This window comes from Heterodontus francisci, chromosome 1 (assembly GCF_036365525.1).
Source record: "Heterodontus francisci isolate sHetFra1 chromosome 1, sHetFra1.hap1, whole genome shotgun sequence".
NCBI classification, from domain to species: Eukaryota; Metazoa; Chordata; class Chondrichthyes; order Heterodontiformes; family Heterodontidae; genus Heterodontus; species Heterodontus francisci.
In genome coordinates, this window is record NC_090371.1 from 35,932,922 (window position 1) to 35,958,986 (window position 26,065).

The following is a 26,065-nucleotide window of genomic DNA, read 5'->3' on the forward strand; positions in this document are numbered from 1 at the left end:
AGCTCCCTCTTTGTGAATCCTTGTTCATAACTTTCCAATTATAAGGGAAATATATGAGCACAAACAGGCTGTCTGTGGCTTAAAGATGATGAAGTTTATGAAACTTTAAACAAACTCTAATACGGTGAACGCCTACAGATATACGATGCACCCATGCTAGCACGCATACGCAATACACACATGCAAATACGGACAGAAAGGAGAAGAAAAGATAAGCAGAACAGTTTGAGGCAATATCTTGTTAATATTTCTCGAGCTCGCTGTAATCCTTGATTGAAGATATGGTCTTGCTTTTCATTGGGGCCCAGTAGTCTTCTTAAAACCTTGTTCACGTAGGAAACTTTTCTTTCTTTGAGTTTCACGTGTTTTCACAAGATTCAGTTCCGTGGGAAGGAGATGGAAGCAGACAGACAGGAGAGGCTATAATTCTTGCTTCAGTTCCAGGAGTGATCTTTACTCCATGAGCACATGGCTTTCAAAATCCTTTGTTCGAAGTTCAAATTGTCTGCAACAGCTAGTTAGTCATGTGACTAAAACTGGTCTGACCACTTCTGTGCATTGTGGAAGCAACTATTGGGACCTCATAGTACCAGACAAGGTTGAAACAATGCTAATATCCTTCCAGTCAGGGCTTGCAATTTTAAGTTTTTGTTCATGTGGCGAAATAATACGTGCCTCAGTCTAGGCAGGTGGGGGGGGGGGGGTTTGCCGGACATCAGTCCTCAGTGAAAATACCCATTTCTGTCCTCATGATGGAAGGAAGGTCATTGATGAAGCAGCTGGTTGGGCCATTTACCCTTTTGATCCCCTTTAAACCTCCTCCCTCTCACCTTAAATCTATGCCCTCTAGTTTTAGTCACCCCTATGGGAAACAGACTCTGGCTATCTACCCCATCTATCTCTCTCATAATTTTATATACCTCTACCATGGCCCCTCTCAGCCTCCTTCGCTCCAGGGAAAACAGACCCAGCCTATCCAATCTCTCTTTCTAACTCAAGCCCTCCAAACCAGGCAACATCCTTGTGAATCTTTTCTGCACCCTCTCTGGCTTAATCACATTTTTCCTGTAGTGCAGCGACCAGAACTGCACACAGTACTCCAAATGCAGCCTAACTAACGTTATGTACAATTGTAACATGACGTCCCAACTCTTGTACTCAATGCTTCGGCCAATGAAGGCAAGCATGCCTTCTTCACCACCCTGTCTACCAGCGTTCCCACTTTCAGGGAACTTGCACCCCAAGGTCTCTCCGCTCAACAACACTCCCCACGGCCCTGCCATTCACTGCATATGTCCTGCCCTGGTTTAACTTCCCAAAATGCATCACTTCGCACTTGTCTGCATTAAATTCCATTTGTCAATCCCTTGCCCACTTTCCCAGTTTATCTATATCCTGTTGTAACCATAGGCAACCTTCTTCACTGTCCACGATACCACCAATTTTGGTGTCATCTGAAAACTTACCAATCATGCCCCCTACATTCACATCCAAGTCATTAATATATATGACAAACAACAGAGGGCCCAGCACCGATCCCTGCGGCACACCACTGGTCACCGGCCTCCAATCTGAAAAACAACCCTCCACTACCACCCTCTGCCTATCACCAAGCCAATTTTGTATCCAATTGGCTAGCTCACCCTGGATCCCATGTGTTCGAACCTTCTGGACCAGCCTACCATGCGGGACCTTGTCAAAGGCCTTGCTAAAGTCCATGTAGACAACGCCATCGCCCTGCCCACCAATGATGTAAGGCTCACCGGCCTCCAGATCCCTGGCTTATCCCTGCTGCCCTTCTTAAATAAAGGCACAACATTAGCTATCCTCCAGTCTTCAGGTACCTCACCCGTGGCTAACGATGATACAAAAATCTCTGCCAGGGCCCCAGCAATCTCCTCCCTTGCTTCCCATAGCATCCTAGGACACACCTGGTCAGGTCCTGGGGATTTATCCACCTTAATGCACTTCAAAACCTCCAACACCTCCTCCTTTGTAATGTTGATATGCTCCAGGATATCGCTGTTCCCTCCCTTGAACTCACTTGCTTCCATGACCTTTACCACGGTAAATACAGACGAGCAGTATTCATTTGAGACCTTGCCCATTTCCTGTGGCTCCACACATAGATCCTTCAGGGGACCTACTCTCTCCATAGCTACCCTTTTACTCTTAATATACTTATAGAATCTTTTAGAATTCTCCTTTATCTTATCTGCCAGGTTCTATGCCATACTCGGTCAAATGCTGCCTTGATGTCAAGGGCAGTCACTCTCACCTCACCTCTTGAGTTCAGCTCTTTTGTTCATGTTTGGACCAAGGCTGTAATGAGGTCAGGAGCTGAGTGGCCCTGGTAGAACCCAAAGTGAGAGTCAGTGAGCAGGTTATTGGTGAGCAAATGCCACTTGATAGTTCTGTGGACGACACCTACCATCACTTTGCTGATGATCAAGAGCAGACTGCTAGGGTGGTAACTGGCCAGGTTGGCTATGTCCTGCTTTTTGTGTACAATACATAATTGGGCAAATGTCCACATTGTCGGGTAGATGCCAGAATAGTAGCTGTACTGGAACATCCTGGCTTGAGCGTGGCCAGTTCTGCAGCACATGCCTTCAATGCTATTACCGGAATTTGTCAGGGCCTATAGTCTTTGCAGTATCCAGTGCCATCAGCCATTGCTTGACAGGACGTGGTGTGAATCGGATTAGCTGAAGACTGGCATCCATGATGCTGGGGACTTCAGGAGGAGGCTGAGATGGATCAACCAATCGGAACTTCTGGCTGAAGATGGATGCAAATGCTTCAGCCTAGTCTTTTGCACTTATGTGCTGGGCTCCCCCATCATTAAGGATGGAGATATTTGTGGAAACTCCTCCTCCCATTAGTTGTGTAATTATCCACCACCATTCACAACTGGATTTGGCAGGACTGCAGAGCTTAGATCTGATCTGTTGGCTGTGGGATCATTTAGCTCTGTCTATTGCATGCTGCTTCAGCTGTTTGGCCTGCATGTAGTCCTGTGTTGTAGCTTCACCAGGCTGACATCTCATTTTTAGGTATGCCCTCCTGTACTCTTCATTGAACCAGGGTTGATCCTCCAGCTTAATAGTAATGGTAGAGTGGGGGATATGCCGGGCCATGAGGTTACAGATTGTGGTTGAGTGCAAATTCGGCTGCTGCTGATGAACCACAGCGCCTCATGGATGCCTAGTTTTGAGTTGCCAGATCTGTTCAAAATCTATCCCATTTAGCACAGTGGTAGTGCCACACAACACGATGGTGGGTACTCTCAATGTGAAGACGGGACTTTGTCTCCATAAGGACTGTGTGGTGCTCTCTCCTACCAATACTGTGATGGACATATGCATCTGCAACAGGTAGATTGGTGAGGATGAGGTCAAGCAGGTTTTTTCCGCTTCTTGTCTCCCTCACCACCTGTTGCAGGCCCAGTCCAGCAGTTATGTTCTTTAAGATTCAGCCAGCTCGGTCAGTAGTGATGCTACCGAGCCACTCTTGGCGATGGACATTGAAGTCCCCCACCCAGAGTACATTCTGTGCGCTTGCCACCCTAAGTGCTTCTTCCAAGTGGTGGTCAACATGGAGAAGTACCTATTCATCAGCCAAGGGTGGGGGCGGGGCAGTAGGTGGTAATCAGCAGGAGGTTTCCGTGGCCATGTCTGACTTGATGCCGTGAGATTTTGTAGGGTTGAGGACTCCCAGGGCAACTCCCTCCCAACTGTATACCACTGTACAGAAACTATATACGGTCTTCTCCCTCCCGACAGTATACCACTGACCAGAAACTGAACTGGACCAGCCATATAAATACTGTGGCTACAAGAACAGGTCAGAGGCTAGGAATCCTGCGGCGAGTAACTCACCTCCTGACTCCCGAAGCCTGTCCACCATCCACAAGGCACAAGTCACGAGTGTGATGGAACACTCTCCACTTGCCTGGATGGGTGCAGTTCCAAGAACACTCAAAAAGCTCAACACCGCAGGACAAAGCATCCCGCTTGATTGTGGATGGGGTGCCAAACATTCACTCCCTCCACCACCGACGCACAGTGTGTACCATCTACAAGATGCACTGCAGCAAAGCACCAAGGCTCCTTTGACAGCACCTTCCAACCCCGCGACCTCTACCGCCTAGAAGGACGAGGGCAGCAGATGCATGGGAAAACCACCATCTGCATGTTCCCCTCCAAGCCACACACCATCCTGACTTGGAACTGTATCACCGTTCCTTCACTGTTGCTGGGTCAAAATCCTGGAACTCCCTTCCTAACAGCACTGTGGGTGTACCTACCCCACATGGACTGCAGCAGTTCAAGAAGACAGCTCACCATCACCTTCTCAAGGGCAATAAATGCTGGCTTAGCCAGCGACACCCACATCCCAGGAACGAATAAAATAAAACTGTGCCGCCACCTCTGGCGAGTCTGTCCTGACGGTGGTAGTGATATATTCAGGCAGGAATGACTCATCACAGTATGGCCCTGATTCAAGGACACTCCTATATAAAGTGCTAAGCGACAGAAACAGCATGGGGAGAAAACACACTACAACCGTAAATTTATGTAGCAATTTTCATGTAACAAAATATCCCACACTGACTTAACAGAGCAGCATTGAACATCATGTGCCACATGGAGAGTGTCTGTGCAAGACTCCCTCCCGTTCATTAAATAAGTCACCAGTTATAATATCCTGGACCATCTTAAACTAACAGTGAAGAACTTTGAGTTTTAATTCAAACTAAGCACATGACTAGAGGTTGAGTTCAGACCTTTGTGGGAGCACATCGCCACAAGGACTGCAGCAGTTCAAATTGAAGTTGAAGGCCCACCACTCAGGACAACTAGGCATCAGCAATAAGTGCGGCCTGGCCAGTGATAACTACATGCCAAGAATAAAGAAACTACCTTGAGAAAAATAAACTTGCAGGGCTACGGGCATCGAGCCGGCAGTGGGACTGACAGAATAGTTCTGTGGAGAGGCGGCATGGACTCGATGGGCCGAATGACTTCCTTCTGAGCCATAAATGACTCTGTGACTCGAAATACAGCTGACTGGGTTGTTTGGTGGTGGGGGTAGTAGCAATGTTACTGGACTAATAATCCAGTGGCGTGGACTAATGCTCCGGAGACACAAGTTCATGGTAACTGGTGGAATTTAAATTCAATTAATTAATTAATTTATCTGGAATAAAATGCAAGTCTCAGTAATGATCACAAAACTACTGGATAAAACCCCATCTGGCTCACTGATGCCCTTCAGGGGTGAAATCTGCCATCCTTACCTGGTCTGGCCTACATGCAACTTTCCACAGCAGTGTGGTTGACTCTTAGCTATCCTCTGAAACAGTCTAGCAAGCCACTCTGTTGTATCAAACCGCTACAGGGAAAGAAACACCGTGGGCGCACCTAGACCTCCTGGACAGCAGCAGTTCAAGAAGGTGGCTCGCCAGCACTTTCTCAAGGGTATTTGGGGATGGGCAATAAATGCTGGTCTTGCCAGCAACACACACACCCGATGAACGAATTAAAAGAAAATACACAATCCACTACGAAACTACTGCCACATTGCATTCTACAAAGCATAACTTGGTGGTAAGTGACTTTTTTTGTTTTTAAGTTAATCTCTAGAACATTCCACTCAAGCTGATGAGAGGGGCAGGTAGTTTCCCAGAAGACTTCTATCACAATACTCAAACTGCTAAGGATAATAGAATGGTTACAGCATAGGAGGGCATTCAGCCCATCCTGTCCATGTCAGCTCTCTGCATGAGCAACTCACCTAGTCCCACTCGCCCCCCCTCCCTTTTCCCTGTAGCCCTGAAAATGTTTTCTTCATATAAATTATGCAATTCTCTTTTGAAGGCCTCAGTTGAATCTGCCCCCACCACACTCTCAAGCAGTGCATTCCAGATCCTAACCGCTAGCTGTGTAAAAAAGGCTTTTCTTCATGTCGTCATTGATTTTTTTTCCCCAATCATCGTAAATCGGCGTCCTCTGGTTCTCAATCCTTCCTTCTACTCTGTCCAGATCCCCTCATGATTTTGAGCACCTCCATCAAACCTCTTCTTAATCTTCTCTTCTCCAAGGAGAACAGACCAAGCGTCTCCAAACTATCCAAGTAACTAAAGTTCCTCATTAGTGTTTTCTGCACCCTCTCTAATGCCTTCACATCCTTCCTAACACTATTCCAGTTGAGGCCAAACCAGTATTTTATACATGATTATCATAACTTACTTGATTTTGTACTCTATGCCCCTATTTATAAAGCCCAGGATTCCATATGCTTTATTAACTGCTTTCTCAACCTGCCCTTCCATCTTATAAGTCACTGAAAGCTAACATGCAAGTGCAGCAAGCAATTTAGAAGGCAAATGGTATGTTGCCTTTAATGCAAGAGGATTTAAGTACAGGAGTAAAGAAGGTTTGGATAGAGCCTTGGTGAGACCGCACCTGTATTGCATACAGTTTTGATATCGTAACCTAAGGAAGGATATACTTGTCACAGAGGGAGCGCAACTAAGGTTCGTTCACCAGACTGATCCCTGGGCTGGCGGGATTGTCCTCGGAGGAGAGACCGAGGAGACTGGGCCTGTATTCTCTAGAGTTTCAAAGAATGAGAGGTGATTTCATTGAAGCATACAAAATTCTTACAGGACTCAATGGGGTTCATACAGGAAGGATATTTCTGGGGGCGGTGGGGAACAGGGAGGGAAGGGCGGAGGCGTCTCCAAACAGGGGACACAGTCTCAGAATAAGAGGTAGGCAATTTTGGACTGAATGAGGAGGAATTTCTTCACTCAGACGGTGGTAAAGCTTTGTAATTCTCTACCTCAGAGGGCTGTGGAGGCTCAGTCATTGAGTATATTCGAGTCAGAGATTGTAGATATTAGAAGATATAAAGGGATACGGGGATAGTGCAGAAAAATGGCATGGAAGTAGAAGATCAGCCACGATCCAGTTGAATGGCGGAGCAGGCTGGAGGGGACGAATATTTCCTCTGTTCCTTCAATGATTTTTGCACATGTACCCTAATGTCCCTCTGCTCCCACAACCCCTTTAGAATTGTACCTTTTATTTTATGTTGCCTCTGCTCTTTCTTCCTACTAAAAATAAATCACTTCTCTGCTTTAGATTTTACCTGCCACTTGTCTGCCCATTCTACCAAAGATTCAAATAAGGCTAACTACTTCTCCTTTCCCTACCCCAGAAACTGAACACTGTAAATAGGGCCGTAAATCAAAGTTTGGTTTAAAAAGCATAATTTAGAAAAAAGAAACATGTTTGCAATGTAAGACAAAGAACTTAGAATCAAAAGAAAGTTTACAGCACGGAAAGAGGCTACTCGGCCCATCGTGTCTGCGCCATTATTTTAACTTATTCAAAATTGGGCTCACATCCACATCTTGCTTTCAGTAGTAAATGAGAAGTCACTGTTGTGGGTCCATAAAATCACTGGAAAGCATAATAATTAAGCTGTGTATTTCTAGCACTTTGCTTTTATTTCAGATTTCCAGCATCTGTAGTATTTTTCTTTTATTATAATAATTATTTTCCCCCTTTAGTCAGGTGAGAACAGAATGAAACTCAACTCTGACTTTTCCCTTCCCTATGCACAAACTTGCTCAAAAAACAAGACACTTACACTCGAAAAACAGAGACTTGAGCAAAGTGCCAGGGTGCTAAGGGCAGATATCAGAGCAGCCAATATCTTGGGGAGATGTCAAAAATTTTAGAATCATACATGGGTTTATAAAATCAAAATAAAGTCCCTATTCAAGAAGAAAAAGCCATTCAGCCGACCAGCCTCTCCAACTGGTGCAAATTAGTCAGATTGACAGCAAGACTGACCATTCACTGGCTGCTACGCCGATTACAGCCCTCCATTAGCCACTCATGTGCGTGGAGGCAGGACTTCCGGTGCCTGCAGTTGATATGCTGACCTCTCTCCATTCCACAGCCGTTTATCAACAATCTCGCTCCGCATTCGCACTTTAAGGGAACAGAACTTTGTAAGAAATGGACTAAAGTCTCGTACCTTTTTGCACCTGTCGTCTTATTCTGGACACAAACAAGATGAGAATCACGATGATGGCAGCTGCCAATATGTACAACACGGGATCCATGTTTACCTGGGCCTGGCCCCGCCCCTGGTGACGTCACTTCCACCCCGGCCGGTACCACTCCTGGCAGATTTTTTTTTTTGGGGGGTGGGGGGAATGTGGTTGGAAATGCCTCCTGCTCTCAAATCAGCTGTATGCATGTTCAGCATTTAACTCACCTAGTTCTGATAGTGTCAAATAAATCTTTATTCAATGCGAATCATTATCTTCCGATTTTTCTTTGGCAATGGACTTTATTTAAAAAACGCCATGGTTCATGAGTTTGCGTGGAGAATCCCCATGTTGCTAATAGCGCCATCATTTGCTTGGGAGGAGAAATCTGAGAGAAGGTCCGACTCTCAGCAAGGATGTGAGTCTTTCCCTAACCTGAGAGAGAGTGCAATTCACAGCAAAGACACATGAGTCTGTGGCTCTTTCCTTAACCTAAGAGAGAGTGCAATTCACAGCAAAGACACATGAGTCTGTGGCTCTTTCCTTTACCTAAGAGAGAGTGCAATTCACAGCAAAGACACATGAGTCTGTGGCTCTTTCCTTAACCTAAGAGAGAGTGCAATTCACAGCAAAGACACATGAGTCTGTGGCTCTTTCCTTTACCTAAGAGAGAGTGCAATTCACAGCAAAGACACATGAGTCTGTGGCTCTTTCCTTAACCTAAGAGAGAGTGCAATTCACAGCAAAGACACATGAGTCTGTGGCTCTTTCCTTTACCTAAGAGAGAGTGCAATTCACAGCAAAGACACATGAGTCTGTGGCTCTTTCCTTAAATTCTGAGAGGGTCCAGTTCTCAGAAAAGACTGAACAGCTAGGGTTCTTTCCTTAAAGAGGTCACCTGATTGATGTCTTTAAAAATAATCAAGGGGTTCAATAGGGTAGATTCCCTCACTTGTGAGGGAGTACAAAGCCAGGGGCCATAAATTAAAGACTATCATGACCATAGGATATGCCATAGGGCTTTACAGCCAGTGAAGTACTTTTCATAGAAACATAGAATGGTTACAGCTCAGAAGGCGGCATTCGGTCTGACCTTTCTGTGTCAGCTCTCTGCAAGAGCAACTCACCTAGTTCCACTTCCTGCCTTTTCCCTGTAGCCCTGCAAATTTTTTCCCTTCATAATTGTCAAATTCTTTTTTAATGGCCTTGAATGAATCTGTTTCCACCACACTCTCAGGCAGTGCATTCCAGATCCTGACCACTAGCTGCATCTCATCCGGTCCTGGTGACTTAACAACTTTAAGTACAGCCAGCTGGAGGCCTGCTTTAGGTTGGAATAAAGAACCCAACCGAACCACAGCAGGCCGGACCCAACCCATCCTGAGTCCCTCAGATTTTGGCCAGAGCCCGACCCAACCCGAACCCGCCACTAGTCGGCTCGACCCAAGCCCGACCCAGCCATCCCTTTACTTACCTTCCTGACATCGAACCTGCAAGAAGCTGCAGCGCATGCGTGAGACGACATAGTGACGTCACTCGCTCACTGGGCAGACTCAGCTTTGTCCCAGACACCCAGCTCAGGTAAGTTTTTTTTTTTATTTTTAATACTTACCAGCAGAGCACTTAGCGTGTGTGTCCGGCCCAAACCGACCCGACTCGATCTGGACTCAGCCCGACCTGACCCGAGCCCGGAAGATGGGCCCGACCCGAACCCAACACGTCGTCGGGTCCCGTCGGGTTCGGGTTAGGTAGCAGGTCTCTACAGCCAGCCTCTCTAATAGCCCCTCCAGTGTCTCAACTATTTTTTCACTGACATGGGCAACATTTTCTTCCTTGGTAAAGACAGATGCAAAGTATTCATTTAGTAGCTCAGCCATGCCTCCTGCCTCCATGTGAAAATCCCCTTTTAGGTCCCTAATCGGCCCCACTCCTCCTTTTGTCACTCTTTATATTTATATGCTATTTATATTTATATTATTTATATGCTCTAGGATTCCCTTTAGCTGCCATTCTCTTCTCATACTCTCTCTTTACTTCTCATTTGTTTTTTTTTTCATTTCACCTCTGACCCTTCTATATTCAGTGCTTACCCACTGTTTTTTTCAGGTTGTTTTTCTTCAGGTTTGCACTTGCTGATGTTCAATATTCAGTATATTCACACCTAATCTGTACTAATGCTTTGTCTTTCAACACACCATTAACATATTGTTTGCCTTTGCTCCGTGACCTTTTGGTCAGCTATGTGGCCTGGTCCAATCTGCACCTTCTCCTTTGTTATCTCTTGCCCAGCCCCCACCTCACTTGTTTATAATCTGTGACTTTTCTAATATTTGTCAGTTCCGAAGAAGGGTCACTGACCCGAAACGTTAACTCTGCTTCTCTTTCCACAGATGCTGCCAGACCTGCTGAGTGAATCCAGCATTTCTTGTTTTTGCTTCTATATTCAGTCTGGTTCTCAATTATATTATCCACCTGACATCTGTCATATGCACCCTTTTTCTGCTTCATCTTACTCTCCAGCATTTTCGGCATCCAGGGAGCTCTGGATTTGTTTCCCTACCTTTCCTCCTCATGGGAATGTACCTTGACTGTGCCTGAATGCGCTCCTCATTACAGGCAACCCATTGTTCAGTTACAGATTTGCCTGTCAATCTTTGATTCCAATTTACCTGGGCCAGATGCATTCTCACTTCATTGAAGTTGGACCTCCCCCAATTAATTATTTTTACTCTGGATTGCTCTTTGTCCTTTTCTATAGCTTACTTAAACCTTATGTTGCAATGGTCACTGTCCCCTAAATGTTCCTGCACTGACACTAGAGAGGGTACAGAGGAGATTTACGAGGATGTTGCCGGGACTAGAAAAATGCAGCCATGAGGAAAGATTAGATAGGCTGGGGCTGTTCTCCTTGGAACAGAGAAGGCTGAGGGGAGATCTGATTGAAATGTACAAAATTGTGAGGGGCCTGGATAGAGTGGATGTGAAGGGCTTATTTACATTAGCAGAGAGGTCAGTGACTAGTGGGCACAGAAAGTGGTCGTGAGCCGCCACCTTAAACTGCTGCAGTCCATGTGGGGTAGGTACACCCACAGGATTTTGACCCAATGACCTAAATAGGGATTTCTGCATGGAGGCAGGGGGCACAGCTGAGGTACGAAGTTGTTTCTTAGATCTAACCAAATAGATTCTGTCCTTGACCCCTCTGGGACATCCTCTCACCAGCACTAACGTTCTCCTTAATCAATACTGCTACCCCTCCTCCTTTCTTTCCTCCCCTATCTCTCCTGACCCCCCTGGACCCAGGAATATTTAGTATCCAGTAGTGTCTTCTTTTTGAGCCAGGTCTCGATTATCACGATGATGATAAATACTGTCGTTTCCAGCTCGCCAACCTTATTTACCACACTCCATGCATTCATATACATACACAGTAAACCTAGTTTAGACCTTATCACATTCCCTCTTACTCTGACACCACCCAATACCTTACTATTTCCCATTCTAGTGCTATATGTCTCTCCCAATTTTCTGGGCACCTTTGTTTTCCTCTCTAAAGTTACCTCCTGGTTCCCACGCCCCTGCCAAGTTAGTTTAAACCCTCCACAATAGCATTAGCAAATCATCCCGCAAGGACATTGGTTCCAGCTCTGTTCAGGTGCAATCTGTCCGGCTTGTAAGGGTTCCATCTCCCCCAGATCTGGTCTCAATATCCCAGGAATCTAAAGCTCTCCCTCCTGCACGATTTCTCCAGCCACGCATTCATCTGCTCTATCCTCCTATTTCTATTGTTATGACCAGGCGAGAAAGGTGTCTAAGGGTCCCTCAGTCTTCACCTGGTCTTACTGTAACAGGTTTTATTTTTCAACATACCGTGTTTAGAGCTCTCCCTTGGTGAATCCTTGTTCACTGCTTTCCAATTGTAAGGCAAAGAAATGAGCACGAGCAGTCTTTCTTACGCTAAAAGAAGAAAAGTACAATTTATTAAAACTTAAACCTAAACCTAATTTGGTTAACGCCTACGGATACACGCTGCGCCCCAAGCTAGCATGCATACGCAATACGCACATGCAAATAGGGACAGAAAAGAGCAGAAGAAAAAATAAAGTGGAAAGGTTTGAGGCAATATCTAAAGAGTTGTTACGGTTCTTCGAGCTCACTGTAGAGTCCTTGCTTGTAGGTAATTTTTGCTTTTCGTTGGGGCCCAGTATTCTTCTTAAACCTTGTTCGATGTAGGAGACTTTTCTCTCTTGGGATTCATGTGCCTTCAGTGGATTCCAAAGCTGGTGAGAAAGAGATGGGAGCAGACAGGAGAGAGATGTTCTCAATCCAGGAGCTAGGAGCTGTCTGATTTCAAACACAGTTTCTCCAATTTCAAACTCTCAGTTCAAAACTCTGCAACAGCCAGTTAGTCATGTGACTAAACTGGTCTGACTACGTCTGTTCTGTGTATTGGGAGCAGGGACTGGTCCTTTGTTCCAAGCAGTGTCTGCTACTATGCAAAAAATGTCCTTCCGGCCAGGCCTGGCAATTCCTGGTATCAGGCCTTCTCTTCTTCCCAGCAACAATTTGAAGTTTAATGTCGATGTGGCAAAATTAATGTGCCTCATTCTTGGCAGTTGGTGGCCTGCACGACACTATACTCACTTGCGTGTGGTATGGGAGTGATCCAGAGATTATTACTTTTGAGGTCTTGCTTGCTAGTTTCTTTCCTATTTCCCTAAACTCTGCCTGCAGGACCTCATCCCCCTTTCGAGCTACGTAGTTGATACCAATATGGACCATGACTGCTGGCTGTTCACCCTCCCACCTCAAAGTCCTTTGTAGCCACTCAGTGACATCCTTAACCCAGGAAGGCAACAGACCATAATAATAAAAGCAAAATACTGCAGGTGCTGGAAATCTGAAATAAAAACAAGAAATGCTGGAAATACTCAGCGGGTCTGGCAGCATCTGTGGAGAGAGAAGCAGAGTTAACGTTTCAGGTCAGTGACCCTTAATCAGAACTGGTAAAGCTTAGAAATGTAATAGGTTTTAAGCAAGTAAACCAGGAGTCGGGCAAGAGATAACAAAAAGGAAGGTGTTGATAGGACAGGGTCACAGAGAATAACTGAGCAGAAGGTGATGGAGCAAAGGCAAACGGTATGTTAGTGGTGTGTTGAAAGACATTAGTGTAGAGAAGGTTTTAATGGACAGAAAAATTAACAGCCCTGCCCAAAGCACAAACATGAAAAAAACAGTGGGCAGGCACATGGTAAGAAAAATTAATGATGAAACTAAAATAAAATTTTAAAAAAAGAAAAAGAAAAAAAATTAACTGAAAATAAAAAGGGGGGCCTGCTATGCTCTGAAATTATTGAACTCAATGTTCAGTCCAGCTGTAGCGTTCCTAATTGGTAAATGAGATGCTGTTCCGTTTAAATAATTTAGATACATTCTTAGAATATAAGAATATAAGAAATAGCAGCAGGAGTAGACCATTCAGCCCCTCAAGCCTGCCCAGCCATTCAATAAGATCATGGCTGATCTGCCCTAGACCTCAACTCCTCTTTCGTGCCAGCTCCTCATAGCCCTCAACTCCCCGATATTTCAAAAATCTATCTACCTCCTTTCAATACTTTCAGTGATCTAGCCTCCACAACTCTCTACATTAGAGAATTCCAGACATTCACTACCCTCTGAGAGAAGACATTTCTTTGCATTTCAGTTTTAAATGAGTGTCCCCTTATTCTGTAACTATGCCCCCTAGTTCGAGATTTCCCTACTGGTGGAAACATCTTCTCAACATCTACCCTGTCAAGCCCTCTCAGAATCTTGTACGTTTCAATAAGATCACCCCTCATTCTTCTAAACTCTAACCTGTTTAGCAGTTCTTGATAAGTCAACCCTTTCATCCCAGGAATTAGCCTAGTGAATCTCTTTTGAACTGCCTCCAATGCCAGTATATCCTTTCTTAAATACGGAGACCAAAACTGGACACAGTATTCCAGGTGCGGCCTCACCAACACCCTGTACAGTTGTAACAAGACTTCCCTATTTTTAAACTCCAACCCTCTGGCAATAAAGGCCAAAATTCCATTTGCCTTCATAATTACTTGCTGCACCTGCATGCTAACCTTTTGTGTTTCATGCACAAGAACACCCAGATCCCTCTGTGCTGCACTTTTTTGAAGTCTCTCTCCATTTAAATAATAGTCTGCCTTTTGATTCTTCCTACCTCACACTTTCCTACATTAACCTCCATTAAATTCCTCGAGCTTGCGTTGATGTTCAATGGAACACTGCAGCAAGCCCAGGACAGATATGTGGGCATGAGAGGGGGGGGGGGGGGGGGGGGGGTGGGGTAGGGGGGGAGTGTTGAAATGGCCAGCAACCGGAAGCTCGGGTCATGCTTTCAGACTGAGCTGAGGTGTTCCGCAAAGCGGTCACCCAATCTGCATTTGATCTCCCCAATGTAGAGGAGACCACATAGTGAGCAGCGTATACAGTATACTAAATTGAAAGAAGTCTTCCTGCCCCAGTGAACTTATCTCTTCCTATCTTGACTCTATCTTTTTACCCCGGTCCAGTCTCTTCCCACTTACATCCGTGACTCTTCTGACGCCCTATGTCATTTTGACAATTTCCAGTTTCCTGGTCCCAACCGCCTCCTCTTCACTATGAATCCAATCTCTCTACACCTCCATCCCCCACCAGGACAGTTTGAGGGCTCTCCATTTCTTCCATGAACAGGGGCCTAACCAGTCCACATCCACCGCCACCCTCCTCCGCTTGGCTGAACTTGTTCTCACATTGAACAACTTCTTCAACTCCGCTCACTGCCTTCAAGTAAAAGGTGTTGCTATGGGTACCCGCATGGGTCCGAGTTATGCCTTTTTGTGGGGTATGTCGAACATTCCTTGTTCCAGACCTACTCGGGCCCCCTCTTCCAACACTGTTCCGGTACATTGATGACTGCATCAGTGCCGTTTCCTGCTCTCGCCCTGAACTGGAAAACTTGATCAACTTTGCTTCCAATTTCCACCCTTCTCTCAACTTTACATGGTCCATCTCCAACAATTCCCTTCCCTTCCTTGACTTCTCTGTCTCCATCTCTGGGGATAGGCTGTCCACTAATATTCATGATAAGCCCACCGACTCCCATAGCTACCTCGACTTCACCTCTTCACACCCTGCCTCCTGTAAGGACTCCATTCCATTCTCCCAGTTTCTCTGACTCTGACACATCTGCTAGGATGATGCAACCTTCCATGACAGCACTTTTGATATGTCTTCCTTTTTCCTCAACCAAGGATTCCCCCCCACTGTGGTTGACAGGGCCCTCAACCGCTTCTGGCCCATTTCCTGCATCTCCAGCCTCACCCCTTCCCCTCCCTCCCAGAACCACCACAGGGTTCCCCTTGTCCTCACTTTCCACCCCACCAACCTCTACATCCAAAGGATCATCCTCCGCCATTTCCGCCACGTCCAGCGTGATGCCACTACCAAATGCATCTTCCCCTCCCCTCCCCTCCCCTGTCTGCATTCCGAAGGGATTGTTCCCTCCGTGACACACTGGTCCACTCCTCCATTATCCCCAACACCTCGTCCCCTTCCCACGGCACCTTCCCGTGCAATCACAGGAGGTGTAATACATTTTTTACCTTCTTTGACCTCCTCTCTCCTCACTATCCAATGCCCCAAACATTCCTTTCACATGAAGCAGTGATTTACTTGTACTTCTTTCAATTTGGTATACCGTATTTGCTGCTCACAATGTGGTCTCCTCTACACTGGGGAGACCAAACACAGATTGGGTGACCACTTTGCGGAACACCTCCGCTCAGTCCGAAAGCATGACCCTGAGCTTAAGGTTGCTTGCCATTTCAACACTCCCCCCTGCTCTCATGCCCACATATCTGTCCTGGGCCTGCTGCAGTGTTCCAGTGAACATCAACGCAAGCTCAAGGAACAGCATCTCATTTACCGATTAGACACACTACAGCCTGCCGACTGAACATTGAGTTCAATAATTTCAGAGCATGACGGGCCCCCCTTTTTATTTTCAGTTATTTTTTCCTTTTTTCTTTTTTGTTTTATTTCAGTTTGTTTCATTATTATTTTTCCTTACCATGTGCCTGCCCACTGTTTTTTCATGTTTGTGCTTTGGGCCAGGGCTGTTCATTTTTCTGTCCTTTAACACCCTCTATGCACTAATGCTTTGTCTTTCAACACGCCATTAACATACCGTTTGCCTTTGCTCCATAACCTTCTGGTCAGTTATTCTCTGTGACCTTGTCCTATCAATACCTCTTTTGTTATCCCTTGCCCCACCCCTGCTTTACTTGCTTAAAACCTATTACATTTCTAACCTTCGCCAGTTTTTATGAAGGGTCACTGACCTGAAATGTTAACTCTGCTTCTTTCTCCACAGGCAACATACCATCCTGGATTCAGATCTGTGGCCGCAGAAGCCCCTGTCTGTTCCCCTAACTGTTGAATCCCCTATCACAATTCCTTTTCCAATCTTCCTCCTGCCCCTCTGTATAGCTGAGCCAGCTGTCGTGCCGTGGGCCAGGCTCTGGCTGCACACCACAGAGGAACCATTACTCTCACCAGTATTCGGAATGGAATACTGATTGGTGAGTGAGATGCACTTTGGGGTCTCCTGCACTACCTGCCTGGTCCTTCATGACTGCCTGACAGTCACCCATTCCCTCTCTGCCTGTATACACATAAGCTGCGGGGTGACCACATCTATAAACGTGCTGTCCACAAAACTGCGCATGCGTAGCAGTCACGCAAGTTGCTGCTCAACTCCGAAACCTGGAGCTCAAGCTGCTGCAGCTGACAACATCTGCACATGTGGTTATCCAGGACATGAGAAGCATGGAGTTCCTTTTGAAGTGTAGTCACTGTTGTAAAGGAATTAAGGAGAAATCTTTTTACTCAGTGGTTAGAATGTGGAACTCCCTACCACAAGAGATGGTTGAGATGAATTGCTTAGATATATTGCCGAGAAACTAGAGAAGTACATGAACAAGAAAGAAATAGAAGGATATGTTGATAGGGCGGGAGGAGGCTCATGTGGAGCATTAGTACTGGCACAGACATGTGAGCCGAATGCCTATGATTCTAAGAACAAAATCTTGACACAGAAAGGATGTTTAACTAATAAGTAGTGTGTTAAAGAGTCATAGAGTTATACAGCACAGTAACAGGCCCTTCGGCCCACCGTGTCCGTGCCAGCCATCAAGCCTATCTATTCTAATCCCATTTTCCAGCACCTGGCCTGCAGCCTTGTATGCTGTGGTGTTTCAAGTGCTCATCTCAATATGTTGTGAGGGTTCCTGCCTCTACCACCTCTTCAGGCAGTGCATTCCAGATTCCAACCACCCTCTGGGTGAAAAGATTTTTCCTCAAATCATCTCTAAACCTCCTGCCCCTTACCTTAAATCTATGCCCGTCGGTTATTGACACCTCTGCTAAGGGAAAATGTTTCTTCCTATCTACTCTACCTCTGCCCCTCATAATTTTGTATACCTCAATCAGGTCCCCCCTCAGCCGACTCTGCTCTAAGGAAAACAACCCCAGCCTATCCAGTCTCTCTTCATAGCTGAAATGCTCCAGCCCAGGCAACATCCTGGTGAATCTCCTCTGCACCCTCTCCAGTGCAATCACATCCTTCCTATAGTGTGGTGCCCAGAACTGTACACAGTACTCCAGCTGTGGCCTAACTAGCATTTTGTACCGCTCCATCATAACCTCCCTGCTCTTATATTCTATGCCTCAGCTAATAAAGGCAAGTATCCCATATGCCTTTCTAACCACATTATCTCCCTCTGCTGCTGCCTTCAGTGATCTATGGACAAGTACACCAAGGTCCCTCTGACACTCTGTACTTCCTATGGTCCCACCATCCATTGTTTTTTCCTTGACTTGTTAGTCCTCCCAAAGTGCAACACCTCACACTTCTCAGGATTAAATTCCATTTGCCACAGCTCTGCCCATCTTACCAGCCCATCTATATCGTCCTGTAATCTAAGGCTTTTCTCCTCACTATTTACGACACCACCAAGTTTTGTGTCATCTGCGAACTTACTGATCATACCTCCTATATTCTTGTCTAAATCACTAATGTACGCTACAAACAGCAAGGGTCCCAGCACCGATCCCTGCGGTACACCACTGGTCACAGGCTTCCAATCGCAAAAACAGCCCTCGACCATCACCCTCCATCTCCTGCCACTGAGCCAATTTTGTTTCCAATTTGCCAAATTGCCCTGGATCCCTTGCGGGACCTTATCAAAAGCATTACTGTAGTCCATGTAAACTACATCAACTGCTTTATCCTCATCTACACATCTAGTCACCACCTTGAAAAATTTAATCAAATTGGTTAGGCATGTTCTCCCCCTGACAAAGCCATGCTAACTATCCTTGATTAATCCCAATCTCCAAGTGGAGATTAATCCTGTCCCTCAGAATTTTTTCCAATAGTTTCCATACCACTGATGTTAGACTCACTGGCCTGTAATTACCTGGTTCATCCCTACTACCCTTCTTGAATAACGGTGCCACATTCGCTGTCCTCCAGTCCTCTGGCACTTCTCCTGTGGCCAGAGAGGATTTGAAAATTTGTGTCAGAGCCCCTGCAATCTCCTCCTTTGCCTCACATAGCAGCCTGGGATACATCTCATGTGGGCCTGGGTATTTATCAACGTTTAAGCCCACTAAAACCGCTAATACCTCCTCCCTTTCAATGCTAATTTGTTCAAGTATATCACAATCCCCCTCCCTGATCTCTACACCTACATCGTCCTTCCCCATAATGAACACATATGAAAAGTAATCATTTAAAACCTCACCTACTTCCTCCGGCTCCACACACAGATTGCCACTTTGGTCCCTAATGGGCCCTACTCTTTCCCTGGGTATCCTTTTGCCCTTAATATACTTATAAAACGCCTGGGGATTTTCCTTTATCTTGCCAGCCAGTGTTTTCTCATGCCCCCTCTTCGCTCTCCTAAGTACTTTTTAAGTACCCTCCTACACTTTCTATACTCCTCTAGTGCCTCTGCTGTTTTCAGCCCATTGAATCTGCCATAAGCCTCCTTTTCTTTCCTTATCCAATCCTCTATATCACTTGACATCCAGGGTTTCCTGGACTTATTGGTCCTACCCTTCACCTTTATGAGAACATGTTGGCCCTGAACTCTTACTATTTCCTTTTTGAATGACTCCCACAGGTCTGATGTAGACTTTCCTGCAAGTAGCTGCTCCCAGTCCACTTTGGCCAGATCATGTTTTATCAAATTGAAATCGGCCTTCCCCCAATTCAGTACCTTCATTTCCGGTCCATCTTTGTCCTTTTCTACAACTACCTTAAATCTTAGAGTTATGGTCACTATCCCCTGTGCATTAGACACAAGACTTTTACGGGAAATGTTTTACTCATTAATGTACTATAAATAGTCTGAAACACTTCTCCTGTCCCTCTAACCTGTTTTGTCCTGCAGACAGTTTAGTTGGGGAAACATAGCCTTTACATTATTGACTAGTGAAACATTTCTGTCTTCTTACAAGGCTCGATGATTGCTGTAAATTGACAAATTATTATGTGCTGTAATTTAAAAGAATATATTTTTACTTCATTTTACGCGTCCTATTTTTAATTGCTTCAATTATCTTTCAGCCTATTGTAAATCATCTCAATAGCTCACTTAACTCTAGCATTTCTCCATCAATCAGCACTGCCTGTGAGCCAAAGAGTGACAGATATAGGATGAGGCTTTTAAGGTTGTTTCCATATTCCTATTCTACTCACTCACTGACAAACTGACTCAGTCCGTAGGTGAATAGGTTACTCAGGAGTAACATATGACTTTTTTGAAATGCCTACACATAAATATTAACCACAAGTTTGTTAACCAAGCACAAAATGCTCTCATACAGGCAACTGTAGGGAAATTCCAGGTCAAAAAAGGAAGCTCATTCTGGATAACTATGGGTGAAATCATGCATTGCTTATGTTTGCAGTGAAATGCTTTGGTTTATCCCATCAGTTTGGTTTCCCTACTCTGCAAGAGCAAGATTTAAGTGATGAAGGCAACACAACTCTCCATGGAATAAGTGTTGCTATATTAACCTTGTGTGGTAGTCAGTGAATGAGTGATTACAATGTTCAAATTCAGATACAGCCTCCTCTGCCCTAGGCCCTCACATAAGTAGCTATTTATCATGTCACACTCACACAATGAACAGTTATGAACTATAAAAATGAACTGATGAAATAACCTCCAAAAACCGACACACTTTTGCTACAAGACAAAATGGAGTAAGGGGTCAGGTGACCTCACCTTTACTGCAATATACATAGTGACTGCTAGAGACCAAAGCCATCATTATGTTTGGAATAGCCTGGGAGAAAGCATTGGAATTGCTAATAGCCTCATTCAATGTTAATGGCAACCCTTTTCAAGCAGTTGGACTAGTAATGAGCTTTGCAGACATAGAGACTGGAATTTTGCCGCTCTCAGCAGCCCCACAGTGTATTTGTGACTTGAAAGGGTGCGCATGGGTGAGATGCTGAGCAGCACTGGGGGCAAGGCCACATCCGGAAAAGGCTTTAAAAAGAGTTACAGCAATGAAATGGACCAGTTGATTCTTACCTGACATCAAAGGAAGACAGCTGGTGCTTACTGTGGAAAGTTTAGGGATGGATACACGGCTCCGTGCCTGCAAGGATTGAAGAGGGACTGGCAGTGTCCAGGAGCAGGAAAGAAAGAAAGAAAACATACAAGCTGCAGAACTAATCACCAGTAATGGAGGGGAGAAGTTTCCGCATGGCCCCCAGATTTTCTGAGGAATCACTGCAGGTCCTCCTCCAGGCGGTAGAGGTGAGGCGGGAGGTCCTCTTCAATGCAGACGGCAGAAGGCGGCCCTCCCAAGTGACCAAGAGGACCTGGCTGGAGATTGCGGAGGAGGTGAGCAGCCACACCATTGTAAGGAAGACATGGCTCCAGTGCCTCAAGCGGGTCAATGACCTGCTTCGCTCTGCCCGGGTAAGGGACATTCCTCATTCATCTCGTCATTAATGTGTCAAAGGAGGGTCTATGTGTCCTCACGTTGCAAGGTGGAAGCCCTGTATGATCATTGCTCGGCTGCTGCCTTGCATTGGGACGCAAGATGGGCAAGTCTGAGATGCACGGTGATGCACGGTGTTCAAGTTGGGCACTGCACTGACACAGCAATGAAATGCAACATCAAACCCTATGGGTGAGTGCATGAGATGCCAACTAATATGTCTAAACTAAGTATTTTTGTTTAAATAGGAAAAGAGGGCACATAATGCCCAAGAGAGGTCCCCGACCGGTGGTGGCATTGCCAATCAAACATATCTTACCAGAATGGAGGAGGATGCATTGATGATAGCAGGGGCAGATGGAGGACATGCTGTTGCAGATGGTGAGGCCGGTGGACCTGACCAGGAGAGTGAGTGATCCAGTATGTGGTGTAAGAGTGTATGGGGGGGCGGGGGACAGGGGTGTGGTGATTGTCTAATGCACTGAAGTGTGCTCTCTAAAGTGGAATCACACAAATGTGACCAAAATGCAGTCAATAACATGTACTGAAGTCTGGATTGCCGATCAAACTGACCAATATGATCTTCCCTGCAGGTGAAACACGTCAGCGGCCAGGAAGCGTCTCAGTGGCTCAACCATCCACCTCTGATGTGGAGGAGGGCACCTCAGAGGGTGCACCGTCACATTCTCCCACTGCACCAAGAGCCAGTGTCGAAACTTCCACCTCGGTTGGGAATAGTGTATCCACGGAGACGTGTTCACATACAAGTGTAAGCATAACATAGTTGCCAACGTATAAGAAATGACAGTAACATCACTCCTAGTTCACTGGGTTACTTTCCAATTATTTATTTGATTTGTCAAGGAAAAAATGTAATAAAATTTGTGACATGAAAATTTAACATGTCATTTCTGAAGTTGCATCCAACATTGTAGCTCAACACGAGTAGTTTTATATGTGAGGTCACACACTTGGGTTGGGTTCATCATGATGTGAAGGGGTGCATCGTCAGATCATCTCCGCTCCCCCCTGAAGGTGAGTGTATTTACCCTCTCAGAACCTCACAATAACTCCTCTCATACCACAGTGTCAATTATTTGAACATTAAGATCCTCTCAATAGAAATGCCTGCCTATTAGAGCCTCCCGGGTCTCTCTCACACTTAACTTCAAATGACATTCAGCTTCCTCTCCCCGACCATCATGTGACTGTTGCCCATCTTCCTCATCTGAAACTCCATCCTCGTCTGATGATGCCTCGCGCTGACCTTGATCATCCTCCAGGGCCTCTCCCTTCTCCATCGCCAGGTTATGCAAGGCACAGCAGGTGACAATAATTCTGGAAACCCTTGATGGGGCATACTGCAGGGCTCCACCAGAGCGGTCCAGACACCTAAATCTCATTTTGAGTAGGCCAATAGTTTGTTCAATTGTCACTCTGGTGGCCGCATGGCTCTCATTGTAACGTTCCTCAGCATGACTCCTTGGGATCCTCACTGGTGTCGTTAGACATGTCTTCAGAGGATAACCCCTGTCGCCAAGTATCCATCCCTCCAGTCTGTCAGGAGGACTGAAAAGTGCAGGCACCTGGGAGTTTCGGAGCATGAATGCATCGTGACAAATCCCAAGGTAACGTGCACACACCTGCATGATTCTCTTTCGATGATCACAGACAAGCTGAACATTCAGTGAGTGGAAGTCCTTGCAGTTAATGAAGGCCCCTGACTGACCTGCTGGTGCTCTAATGGCCACATGAGAACAGTCTATCACGCCCAGTACCATTGGAACCCAGCTATTGTGCTGAAGCCTCTGGCTCTCTCAGCCTGACTGGTGTTGTCCGTCTTGAATGTGATGAAATTGTTAGCACGTTGGAACAATCCATCAGTCACAACCTTTATGCAGTGATGTAATGCTGCTTGGGAGACTCCACACAAGTCTGCCATTGAAGCCTGGAAAGAGCCACACGCATAGAAGTTAAGAGCTACGGTCACCTTTAGAGCAACCGGCATTGGATGGCCACTGAGGCAGTTTGAGCCAACATCCACTAACAGCATTTCACAAAGAGATGTCACAGTCTCACATGACAGATGCAATCTTCTCTGCACTGGCGTTCTGACAGGTGCAGGTAGCTCAGACGCAGACGGTATATCTTGCCTATTGGGTAGGCGTGTCTCCTGACGTGTTTGCACCGGGCCCACTCTGCCACCTGTGCTCCCTTCCATGTAACAAAGATGCACTGGGCCAGCCGGTTTCATGTTCCCTTGCCCAGTTGTCCTTCTGTCCCTCCTTGGGGCATAGTTCTCCTCATCTGATGATCCACCTCCAGAGTGCACAATTCCCATTGTTGTACTGAAGACCAGATGCAATGGACCACAGGTATTAGCTTCCAGCTGTTAAGACAGGCACACACAACCCCCTTCCTTTCACCCAATTACTCAGAGCAGCTGGGACCTGAGCAGCAGTGAGTAACACTCAGGTGAACTCTTCTGCACAAGCTGCAAATAACACCAATTGTTAGGACACAGAAATACATCAGAATGAATAAACAGCAAAAAACAGTACCTCCAACTCCCTCACCAATTCACTGCCTGCCACCCTTTTAAACTTGCCGGGTTCCTGAGACACCCCATGACCCAATTTACAGCCGTAAAATCAGACAGCCCATGTAAAATTACTGGCAATTGCTTTCTCAATTACCTTAATGAGCTCTCAATTGCTTTTAGTCGGGTGGCGAGCGGAGACTCGATCTCGCCCTATTTCCTAGGTTTGTGAAAGGGCATCAGTGCCTCATGACGCCGGGGACCCAACCCGACATCATTGCATGCCATTTTACCTCCCGGATGCCTCCAACGGTACCCAATTCCTGAAAGTAAAATTCCGGCCAGAGTCTCCAGACCTAAGCACAGGGTAATAGCTGTGACCAAACACCACTTTAACAAGATGAGCAACATTCAAACACCATTGTCTAATAATGGCCACACATTCAGACATGAAAACAGCAGGGGAGAGCAACTTTGGTCACCTGACAGAAACCAAGCTTGATGAGGTTTTTATTTTAAAAAGTGACTTTACTGTGCAGAAAGCCAGAGTAGAGACAGGAAAGCCAGCATCTAGGAGTCTGAGAGAGATCTATCCCAGGCAAGAAGACCTTACCGATTACCATCTTTAAACCACCTAGAGGCAGAGACAAAAAGGTGATCTTTGAAAACTCTCCACCTGAGATTGAAACAGGATCTTCGTCAATGGACTGTAACTGATATTTAACTAAAATATTTAACTAAAGATGTCTGCAGCCAAGCATCCATCCACCTGAAACTCTCCGAAGCTTGACTCCAATGAACCAGGAGAAAAGAAAGTACAGGCCTGCGTCGTTTAAATTTTCCTCCCGGGAAAATGGCAAGGTTTCATAACAAACTCTTTTGAAAAACACCAGACCTAAATGCATGCTATCTTTTAATTTCTATCTTTTCTCGTGTCTGTGGGTGATGTGAATTTTCAGGTTTTTTTTGTTTAATAAACATTTGTCTTTCTTTAAACCTATGAGAAAACCTGACATTTGTCTGTTTATTGACCATTAAAACGCTAAAGGGTTAAAACACAATTCTAATAAAAATACTATCCATGGTCAGTTGAGAGGTGAAAAGGAAAAACACGCCTATCATTTCCTGCCATTGTTGGCTATAAAGCCTCTTGGGACATCCTGAGATTGTAAAAGTGCTATATAAATACAGATCTTTTTTCCCTCTTAAAAAGAGAACAATAGCAGATTTGTTGCATTTTAACCCATGTATGTGCTTAACTTTTATTCATTAGTGGATAAGCAAGATGGATTACAGATGTGACAGTCTATTAATATAAAAATTGTGCCAATTAAGGAGATTTTGTAATTGTGACAGTAATTATAACAGGATTTATTATGATGACCATTGAGCTCCCTCTCTTGGATTATAGAAGTATAACAAGCAAAAAAGTGTTTCTGCCGATCAGAGAAAACTGGGACATCTAATTACAGGAGAGTTACCAAGATTTACAGACATTGGTGTGATGAGCTTCTGATGAGTCAGGATGGTGTGTGACTTGGAGGGGAACTTGGAGCTGATGGTGTTGCCTTGCACCTACTACTCCAGTCTTTCTCAGTCACAGGTTTGGTAGGTGCTATTGAAGAAGTCTGGTGTGCAGCCTGTAAACAGTGCACACTGCAGTCACTACATGCCAGTGCTGGAGGAAGTGGATGTTTAATTTGATGAATGGGTGTCAATTAAGCTTCTTAAATGTTGGTGGAGCTGCACCTATCCAGGCAAATGGAGAATAATCTATCACATTCCTGACATGTACCTTTATAGGTGATGGAGAGACTTTGGAGATTTAGGTGATGAGACATTCATCACAGAACACCAGCCTCTGTCCTACTCTACTAGTCAGAGCACTTCTGTGGCGGGTCCATTTGATTTTCTGGTCAATTCTGTTGGGGGATTCAGCAATGGTAATGCCATTAAATTTAAAGGGAATGTGGTTAGACTCTGTCTTGTTGAAAGTGATCATTACTTGGCACATGTCTGGTTTAAGTTTTAGTTACCACATACCAGCCCAACCCTGGATGTTGTGCAGGTCTTGCTGCATGCGGGCATCGTCTGCGTCATTGCCTGAGGAGTTACAAATGGAACTGAATGAACATTGTGCAACCTTCAGTGAACAACCCCACATCTGACCTTATGATGTAGGGAAGGCCATTGATGAAGCAGCTGAAGATAATTGGGTCCAGGACAATGCCATGAGTGACTCCTGCAGGAGTGTCCTGGGCCTGAGATGATTGGTCTCCAACAACCACAGCCATCTTTCTTGAGCTATGTATGAACCCAGCCACTGGAGAGCTTTCTCTTGATTTCCATTGCCTTTGGTTTTACTCGGGCTCTTTGGTGTCATACTTGCTCAA

General features: G+C 45.5%; 2 protein-coding genes across 5 annotated transcripts in view; one reads left to right on the forward strand and one right to left on the reverse strand.

The window, feature by feature from the left end:
* LOC137368854 (DDRGK domain-containing protein 1) overlaps window positions 1–8,190 on the reverse strand; it is a 99,690-nt gene extending 91,500 nt beyond the window's left edge. The window contains exon 1 of the mRNA XM_068029064.1: window positions 8,056–8,190. Coding sequence (XP_067885165.1) covers window positions 8,056–8,143 — 88 coding nt within the window. The 5' untranslated portion in view covers window positions 8,144–8,190. The remainder of the gene's footprint in view (window positions 1–8,055) is intronic.
* The window catches only part of LOC137368807 (zinc finger matrin-type protein 1-like), a 233,908-nt gene continuing 213,404 nt past the window's right edge, over window positions 5,562–26,065 (forward strand). The window contains exons 1-3 of one of the 4 annotated variants that reach the window (XM_068029041.1): window positions 5,562–5,612; window positions 21,382–21,541; window positions 21,727–21,902. The gene's annotated coding sequence lies outside the window, so the exon portion shown is untranslated. Of the gene's footprint in view, window positions 5,613–8,452; window positions 8,490–8,930; window positions 9,653–21,381; window positions 21,542–21,726; window positions 21,903–26,065 lie in introns of those variants that run through there. The other 3 variants (XM_068029033.1, XM_068029027.1, XM_068029046.1) reach the window with 3 other exon arrangements.